The sequence below is a fragment of the Zea mays genome, chromosome 10 (assembly GCF_902167145.1).
Source record: "Zea mays cultivar B73 chromosome 10, Zm-B73-REFERENCE-NAM-5.0, whole genome shotgun sequence".
In the NCBI taxonomy this organism is placed as follows: Eukaryota; Viridiplantae; Streptophyta; class Magnoliopsida; order Poales; family Poaceae; genus Zea; species Zea mays.
In genome coordinates, this window is record NC_050105.1 from 108,581,939 (window position 1) to 108,591,704 (window position 9,766).

The 9,766-nt window shown below is 45.5% G+C and overlaps 1 protein-coding gene across 2 annotated transcripts; it reads left to right on the forward strand.

Moving 5' to 3' along the window:
* Window positions 1–6,302: 6,302 nt before the first annotated feature.
* LOC103641555 (U-box domain-containing protein 12) lies at window positions 6,303–9,172 on the forward strand. 2 transcript variants are annotated; one of them, XM_008664903.4, is made up of 2 exons: window positions 6,303–7,447; window positions 7,653–9,172. In XM_008664903.4, exons 1-2 carry the CDS (start codon window positions 6,848–6,850, stop codon window positions 8,787–8,789), a joined length of 1,737 nt encoding a protein of 578 aa, XP_008663125.1. In that variant the 5' UTR covers window positions 6,303–6,847; the 3' UTR covers window positions 8,790–9,172. The 2 variants fall into 2 exon arrangements, with proteins under 2 accessions (XP_008663125.1, XP_008663124.1); XM_008664902.4 differs by having other exon boundaries at window positions 6,303–7,404.
* Window positions 9,173–9,766: the final 594 nt, after the last annotated feature.

Here is a 9,766-nt window from a genome sequence, read left to right on the forward strand (position 1 = left end):
CATCCTCGGCGACATTCATAAGGGGGTAACCACTAGATCTTGTGTTGCACATTTTTGTGAGCATTATTATTTTGTTTCCTCTATTGAGCCTCACAGGATAGAGGAAGCACTCCAGGATTCGGATTGGGTGGTGGCAATGCAAGAGGAGCTCAACAACTTCACTAGAAATGAGGTATGGCATTTAGTTCCACGTCCCAATCAAAATGTTGTAGGAACCAAATGGGTCTTCCGCAACAAGCAAGATGAGCATGGTGTGGTGACAAGGAACAAAGCCCGACTTGTGGCCAAAGGATACTCCCAAGTCGAAGGTTTGGATTTCGGTGAAACCTATGCACCCGTAGCTAGGCTTGAGTCAATTCGTATACTATTGGCCTATGCTACTTACCATGGCTTCAAGCTCTATCAAATGGACGTGAAAAGCGCCTTCCTCAATGGACCAATCAAGGAAGAGGTCTATGTTGAGCAACCTCCCGGCTTTGAAGATAGTGAGTACCCTAACCATGTCTATAAACTCTCTAAGGCGCTTTATGGGCTCAAGCAAGCCCCAAGAGCATGGTATGAATGCCTTAGAGATTTCCTTATCACTAATGGATTCAAAGTCGGAAAGGCCGATCCTACACTCTTCACTAAAACTCTTGAAAATGACTTGTTTGTATGCCAAATTTATGTTGATGATATTATATTTGGATCTACTAACGAGTCTACATGTGAAGAATTTAGTAGGATCATGACACAAAAGTTCGAGATGTCTATGATGGGGGAGTTGAAGTATTTCTTGGGATTTCAAGTGAAGCAACTCCAAGAGGGCACCTTCCTAAGCCAAACAAAATATACTCAAGATATTCTCAGCAAGTTTGGGATGAAGGATGCCAAGCCCATCAAGACACCCATGGGAACAAATGGGCATCTCGACCTCGACGAGGGAGGTAAATCCGTCGATCAAAAGGTATACCGGTCGATGATAGGTTCTTTACTCTATTTATGTGCATCTCGACCGGATATTATGCTTTCCGTATGCATGTGTGCAAGATTCCAAGCCGACCCTAAGGAAGCTCACCTTACGGCCGTTAAAAGAATCTTGAGATATTTAGTTTATACTCCTAAGTTTGGGCTTTGGTATCCTAGGGGATCCACTTTTGATTTGATTGGTTATTCCGATGCCGATTGGGCAGGGTGTAAAATTAATAGAAAGAGCACATCGGGGACTTGCCAGTTCATGGGAAGATCCTTGGTGTCTTGGGCTTCAAAGAAGCAAAATTCCGTAGCTCTTTCTACCGCCGAAGCCGAGTACATTGCCGCAGGCCATTGTTGCGCGCAACTACTTTGGATGAGGCAAACCCTTAGGGACTATGGTTACAAATTAACCAAAGTTCCTCTTCTATGTGATAATGAGAGTGCAATCCGCATGGCGGATAATCCCATTGAGCATAGCCGCACTAAACACATAGCCATTCGGTATCACTTTTTAAGGGATCACCAACAAAAGGGAGACATCGAGATTTCATACATTAATACTAAAGATCAATTAGCCGATATCTTTACCAAGCCACTTGATGAACAAACTTTTAACAAACTTAGGCATGAGCTAAATATTCTTGATTCTAGGAACTTCTTTTGTTGATTTGCACACATAGCTCATTTATATACCTTTGATCATGTCTCTTTCATATGCTATGACTAATGTGTTTTCAAGTCTATTTCAAACCAAGTCATAGGTATATTGAAAGGGAATTGGAGTCTTCGGCGAAGACAAAGGCTTCCACTCCGTAACTCATCCTTCGCCGTCACTCCGAGCATCTCTCCATTTTGGTATAATCTTCACTCATTTATTTATGACCAAAGGGGGAGAAGGTAATTCTAAAGGGCTCTAATGACTCCGTTTTTGGCGATTCATGCCAAAGGGGGAGAAATTATTAGCCCAAAGCAAAAGGACCGCACCACCACCTAATTTTAAAAATGATTTTCAATTGGAAATTTCAAATTGGTATCTTATTATGTTCAAAAGGGGGAGAAAGTAGTATTTCAAAATTGATATATCAAAACCCTCTTGAACACTAAGAGGATGATTTCATCTAGGGGAGTTTTGTTTAGTCAAAGGAAAGGCATTTGAAACAGGGGGAGAAAATTTCAAATCTTGAAAATGCTTCGCTAAATCTTATTCATTTACCTTTGACTATTTGCAAAAGAACTTTGAAAAGGATTTACAAAAGAATTTGCAAAAACAAAACATGTGGTGCAAGCGTGGTCCAAAATGATAAAAATGAAGAAACAATACATGCATATCTTATAAGTATTTATATTGGCTCAATTCTAAGCAACCTTTGCACTTACATTATGCAAACTAGTTCAATTATGCACTTCTATACTTGCTTTGGTTTGTGTTGGCATCAATCACCAAAAAGGGGGAGATTGAAAGGGAATTAGACTTACACCTATTTCCTAATTGATTTTGGTGGTTGAATTGCCCAACACAGATAATTATACTAACTAGTTTGCTCTAGTGTATAAGTTATACAGGTGCCAAAGGTTCACACTTAGCCAATAAAAAGACCAAGAATTGGGTTCAACAAGGAGAGCAAAGGGATAACCGAAGTGTGCCCTGGTCTGGCGCACCGGACTGTTCGGTGCACCACCGGACAGTGTCCGGTGCACCAGGGAACTTCACGCTGAACTCTTCACCTTCGGGAAAATCCAGAGGCGCTTCGCTATAATTCACCGGACTGTCCGGTGTACACCGGACAGTGTCCGGTGCTCCAAGGAAGGGCTTCTCAGGAACTCGCCAGCTTCGGTAATTCGCTCCGCTATAATTCACCGGACATGTCCGGTGTGCACCGGACTGTCCGGTGAGCCAGCGGAGCAACGACTACTTCGCGCCAACAGTCACCTGCAGAGGCATTAAATGCGCGCCAGAGCGCGCAGAAGTCAGGCACGCGCGAAGTGGCGCACCAGACACTCTATAGTGCATGTCCGGTGTGCCACCGGACATCCAGGCGGGCCCAGAAGTCAGAGCTCCAACGGTCGGAACCCAACGGCCTGGTGACGTGGTTGGCGCACCGGACTGTCCGGTGCATCATGCGACAGACAGCCTCCACCAAACTGCTAGTTGGGTGGTTGGGGTTATAAATACCCCCAACCACCCCACATTCAAGTCATCCAAGTTTCTCAACTTCCAACCACTTACAAGAGCTAGGCATTCAATACAAGACACACCCAAGTGATCAAATCCTCTCCCAATTCCACAAAAGCTTTAGTGTTAAGTGAGAGTGATTTGTTGTGTTCTTTTGAGCTCTTGCGCTTGGATCGCTTTCTTCTTTCTCATTCTTTCTTGTGATCAATACTCAATTGTAACCAAGGCAAGAGACACCAATTGTGTGGTGATCCTTGCGGGGAAGTTTTGTTCCCGGTTGATTTGAGAAGAGAAAACTCACTCGGTCCGAGGGACCGTTTGAGAGAGGGAAAGGGTTGAAAGAGACCCGGTCTTTGTGATCACCTCAACGAGGAGTAGGTTTGCGAGAACCGAACCTCGGTAAAACAAATCCGCGTGTCACACTCTTTATTCGCTTGCGATTTGTTTTGCACTCTCTCTCGCGGACTCAATTATATTTCTAACGCTAACCCGGCTTGTAGTTGTGATTAACTTTGTGAATTTCAGTTTCGCCCTATTCACCCCCCTCTAGGCGACTTTCAATAAGAAAAAGGAACATCGTGGTATTCAAGTTGATCATTGGATCACTTGAGAGGGGTTGAGTGCAACTCTCGTCCATTGGGACGCCACAACGTGGAGTAGGCAAGTTTTGTACTTGGCCGAACCACAGGATAAACCACTATGTCTACTGCATTGTTTCTCTCTGTGGTTTCTGTGTTTCACAAGTTCTCCTCTCCAGCTACTTGATCCTATTGCACTAACCTTAACCAAGTTTTTGTAGCAATAAGTTTTAAGTTTTACAAGAGCACCTATTCACCCCCCTCTAGGTGCTCTCAATAAGCACTATTTGCTTAACAACCAAGTATTAGCTATCTCCCTTGCCATACATGGGCTTTTGTGATTTTCTTAGGATTTAATTGAATTTCTCAATTAGGTCAAGGGAATTAACCCAACAATCTCTCACCAAATCTCAAATGTCTATATATAGTTTTGTCACTATTCACTACTGTATAACATACTAGTGTTTCAATAGAGACTGTTAAGTTGAACTTCCACCTAGAACTCCAAGGTATACTAACCTACAACTTGGACAATAAACTATGCATTGAATTGCAGGTTTTGTGTGAATGGGTTGCACTCAAAGCCATAACCAGCACCTGGCTACCAGTAGTCCCCTTCTCGAGTGGAGCATATATGTCGTACTCCAAGGTCTTTTCATGAGTTTACTAGAGATCACTCATATCTCATAGACTGCGGCGTTAGATAATCGAGCTCATATAGGTGTGTTCTTTCAAGAATGTTCTACAGGACAACATCTTTACTAAGAAAAGCCAATAGAACACATAAGGCTCAAAGCCAACTTACCTTACAACGTTTGAGAGTATTGTATCTTTACTTAGAGAGGGTCAAAAGTTACTCTCCTCGGTTTACCAATGGTTTGTTCTTCCCATGACCTAATTCATGGGATCTCCGATCACATAGACTGGGTTTCCACCACGGCAACTTATATGGGTCTCATACTCATCTCTCTCGATGTGATTTCTATCACATTACGTGACAGTCCCTTCGTAAAAGGATCTACCAGATTTTTATCTATTGAAATATAAGTCACACTCATAACTCCCGAGTTTCTCAACTTTCTGATAGACTTCAATCGTCTTTTAACATGTCTTGATGACTTATAATTATCCTTAGAACTTGTCATTTTACCAATCACAATTTGATTGTAAACAACTTTCTAAATTTAGCTACTTCTCATCTAACCTCATTTCCTCTCTATGTTTGGCAATTATTTACCAATTCCCTAAACAAAAAACCGACGATTTTTTTTATTTTGGTGCCTTTTTTCCACTCCGCAATAAAGATAGATTAAGAGAGTGCATGCGTCAACCGCTGGTGATACACAATTGCCACAACTAGTCAGCTAGAGATTAAAAATTTGTTAATATAACTCCACGTGCATAGGTAAAAAAACCAATAAACAATTACGATGGCAAATCAAAAGGCCAACATAGTTCACTAGGTTGAATCCGTCGTCAATGATGAGGTCATAATTTTAAGATCGAGTTGCCGAAGGGAGATGAAAACAAAAGGAAAACTAAAATATGTATAAGATGTTTGAGAGTGTGACAAAAAATATATGTATAGAAATCTGCAGCAAAATAAGTTCATAACTGAGTATTTGATATATAGAAGATGAGATATAGATAATATTGTTAGAGAAGAATAAAAGATATAGGAGAGGAAAATAGATATAAAAAAGAAACATAAAGAATAGCGTGAGAGGCTATCGATGTTGTATTGGCAGAATGAAGATGGATAATTATTTGGATACTATTTTTTGTTTTTTATTGTATATAAATAGAAATAGAATCAGCTATGTGAATTCATATTATTGTTTATTATCATTAAACTTATAAATATTTATAAAAGATAAACCTTAAATTTATCATATATATATTCTTAAATGATAGATATAAAATCGGGATACAATCAGAAACATATGCATATATTTTTTTCATTTTTTGTTGTTGTAGGGAGCAAATAATGGATAAAAATAAGCAAAATTCTATTCTTATTTATAATATGTTTTATAACATAAGAAAATATTAGCATCAAATTTCATATATACCTAGTTTAAAATATTATATTTGTTCTAACTATTCGGATATATGTTTTCATCTCTATGTCGCCTCGCCTGTTTGGTACAACTTTTTTTCTAAAATACTTTTTTAATAATTTGGATTTTTAGAAAATCGAGGTGTCACAAGAATCTGAATATCTTTGGACTTAGATGCGGAGGAAGTTGAATGATCCGTAGGAGTTTCTTCTCATCCTGATGACTCGATATATTCTACATTCACATTAACTTAAATAATTAAAAATGATTTCACACAAACAAACAAAAGTGAAATATCTGTAGCGTGTTTAGTTTGAGGAACGAGGTCCATCATGTTCTCACTCTTCAATTTTTTGTTTGGTTTGTTAAATAATATGAGTTGATCTATCATTATTTTATTCCTCGTAGGCTAATAATTAGTAATAATATAAGAAATAAGCTTATTACACCAAATTTATAAAATCACCTCATAATGGACCACTTCATCTAGAATAGATTGATTTTTCAAAATAAACACTACGGTAAGCATAAGTCGATTCTAAAAATACCAAAATCCGGCACGAAGCGGATCTAAGTAGGCCCTATATCTCCCCAAACTGCGCCTGGCCCTGGGCTGAATTCGTCTCCGCCCGGCGCCCACCTTGCCGCCAAAAGCCGTACACCCAATTCCCAAAACTCCTCTACCCCTCCCAGGAAGAGGCCAAGAACGCCAGCAGCATCGCCGCCCATGGACTGGTCTGAGGAGGGGATCGACGAGGAGGAGTCCACGCTGCGCAGGCGGACGGCGAGGCCGCGTTCTCCTCCAGGCGGTCGACCCTTGCCTCCCCCGCGATCACCGGGATCGAGGTCGCCTTCTCCTCACCGCGGCGGTCTGGCGGCCTCCTCAGGGTTGAGGTCGCCCTCGCCGCGCCGCGTCACAATAATGGCGACGAGGATGGGCAGCTCTGTGCGGACGATCCGGCGATCTCCAACGCCAAGAAGGTCCGGCGCCGATGCTCCCGCGAGCGACGGTGTGGATGGCACCGGCGTCAAGGAGATCATCGCCAAGATGAGGGAGGGGTTTCCCACTCTCGAATCGTGGGATGGCGCCGACACGGGCGACTCTGGTCCCGGAGGAGGAGAGGGAGGTGGGGCGGACGAGGAGGAGCCGCAGGTGGACCAGAGCTCCGTCGCTTTCTCGTTCCAGGAGCTCGTGGCTCCGCTGGTCGTCGATGGGGCGGAGGTTATTGACGCCTTCGTCGGCTCCGATGAGGCGAGGACGGGCAAGGCCGCGGCCGAGCTTCTGGACGCAACCATGGGCGCCAACACCGGGCCCAGGACCGAAGCGATCAAGACTGAGCTCCTCGTCAACCGGCGGCTGCTCGACCTCGCGGGGCTGGAGCGGTGGATGCGGACGGTGGAGGCGGTCTCCGAGCTCGAGTGGTTCACGGGCCTCTGCTGCGACGAGAACAGCCCGCCACCGCATATCGACCTCTTCGAGTGCGCGTTCCGGGCCCTGGAGAACGCGTCGGACGTCGAGCTCCACCACGGCGCCGACGCCAGGAAGCGCTGGATCGGCCCAGTGGGCGTGCCGGAGTTCTTCATCTGCCCCATCTCCAACAAGGTCATGGAGAACCCCGTCGTCATCGCCTCCGGAAAGGTGCGATGAATCTTTCATCGGCTCTGTTCTCGTGGCGGTCCTGGTACGCTTGTTCTTGAATTATATATTTCTGCAAACATGTTTCTTAGTGTTGGATGACAGAAATGTGCCAATCTGCAAACAAGTTTCTTAATGTTGGGTCTCTTGCAATGTGCCAATCTGAAAAATCTGCTGTCTGAAATTGTTGAGGCTATGTGTTTTAATCAGTTAGATACTGATAGCAGACTCTTCCGTGGCTGTGGCTGCAGACAGTTGATCGCTCAGCTCTGGAGAAATGGCAGAAGAAGAACGGGCGCATCTGTCCCGTCACTGGCGAGCTTGTCCCGTACACCATGTTCATCCCCAACGTCTTCATCAAGCTCTGCATCGAGCATTGGCGTGCAGAAAATAAGATTGCATGCGTGACGACGGCAGCCACCAATCCACCTCACATTTCCAACGAGTTGCAAGTCCTGATCGGGCAAGCCACCCTAATGCCTCACTCCCCCGGAAGCTCCAAAGAGGTCCGGAAGTCGCTTTTTCTGCTCCACAAGGTCCTCGCCGACAAGGAGAGCGCAGTCGTACACCTGATCGGCTGCCGCCCCGGGACGATCGCGAAGCTCGTCACCGTCCTGCCGGAGACCTGCCTGGACCCTGACCCCGAACTGGAGGACGTCATCCTGAGGATCTTGGAGAAAGCGGCTTCCTACGGGCCCAACAAGGCGGTGTTCGGGGACGACCAGTACGCCTTGCCCGTGCTGATCGCAAGGACATTGCTGGGTCCAGCGCCCATGCGAGCGAGGTGTGCTCGCATCCTCGGGCTGCTGGCCGACGACCACTACAACAAGATCAAGATCGGCGAGCTCGGAGGCTTCGCCCCGCTGGTCGAGCTGCTCTACGTCGGAGACAAAGGCGCCAAGAAGACCGCGGCGAAGGTTATTGGCAGCCTCTGCGAGGCCCAGGAGAACCAGAGCAAGTTCCTGAAGGAGGGAGTGGTGGACGCCGCCATATCCGCGCTGCGGAGCGACGGGCTGGTGGAGGAGGCCCAGGACATCCTGCTGCGGATTTCCGGCTCTTCTGTCGCCTTCGGGGAGGCCTACTTGAAGCTCGAATCGATTAAGGACGACGACTTGTGCCAGAAGACGAGTGTGCTCCTTTGGAAAACTTTCGTTTTAATGAATGGAGAAGACAAGCACGACGCCGGTTGTTCCATGACGGCCTCGAAGAGTGCTTGGGGTGAGAGCTCTTCTACATCGTCAGACGCTGCGATGTCTTCCACGTCCTCCGACAGTTCTGCAGACGAGCGTGCGTTGAGAAAGCAGAACTGGGAAGATGCCAAGATCATCGCCTCATGGCTGCAGAAGAGGTGCTCCTTCCCCAATACGTACAGGTACAGGGAGGACTGACCATTGCCTGAATGGGTGTAGTAGATCTAGATAGAAGAGAACCAATAGAATTGTGACTGGAGATAGCTGTTTCTTGACTCTTACAGAATACGTTTCCTGTGTACTCCATGGCTGTAGATCAGCTGAGGTGACTAGTGATCCTGAACTTCTTCTGAATTTCAAACTGATGATTTTTTTTAGGGCGTGTTCGGCTGGCTACAAGCCGACACTGTTGCAGCTGTTTGGATTGCTGCAGCTGCAATCCATAGAGAGAAAAATACTGTAGAAGCCGCAGCCGCAGCCGGATTGCAGCCGCAGCAAGCCGCAGCGAACAAGCTGTTAGATTCGAATGCGGTTGCTGAGATGATGTGATGTTCGGTTCATCCAATGTAGTTTCATGAGAAGTCCAAGGTGTGTTTTCAGGTTTTGCTGTGGTAGATTTTTATTCAGGTTTTGTGATTGTTAACACGGTCCATATTATTATACACACGCATCACAAAATCTTTGGCGGCGGCCGGAGGCCGAGCGGGGAACGTACATGCGCGCCCACAGGTGGCGCCCGTTCACCACCAGCTTCACCAGCGGTCGCCCGGCCAGCACCGCCGCCGCAGTCGCCGCGCGCCGGAACACGATGCGCCCGTACGTCGGCGGCTCCCCCGCCGGCGTCTTCTCCATCATCACTCTTGCCACGCAGTCGCCGCCCCACCTCCTGTAGTCGATATGCATTCAATATTCATATATAACATTGTTAATCACGTATTAATTAAGCTTTTATATTTATTTGCAGCAATACTGTATGCATGCATGTAAGAGTAGACAGTAGCAGTAGTGTGTGTCAGTCTAGACAGTCTAGACCGTACGGTAAAACGTGTACGAATGCTCTTCTAGTTCAGGGTTGCATGCCAAGATTAATAAACACAAATTAGCAGTAGAATGTCAGAGTAAAGAATGTTGAGTAAATTCATTTTTGAAAAACATCGAAATCAATTCATAATGCA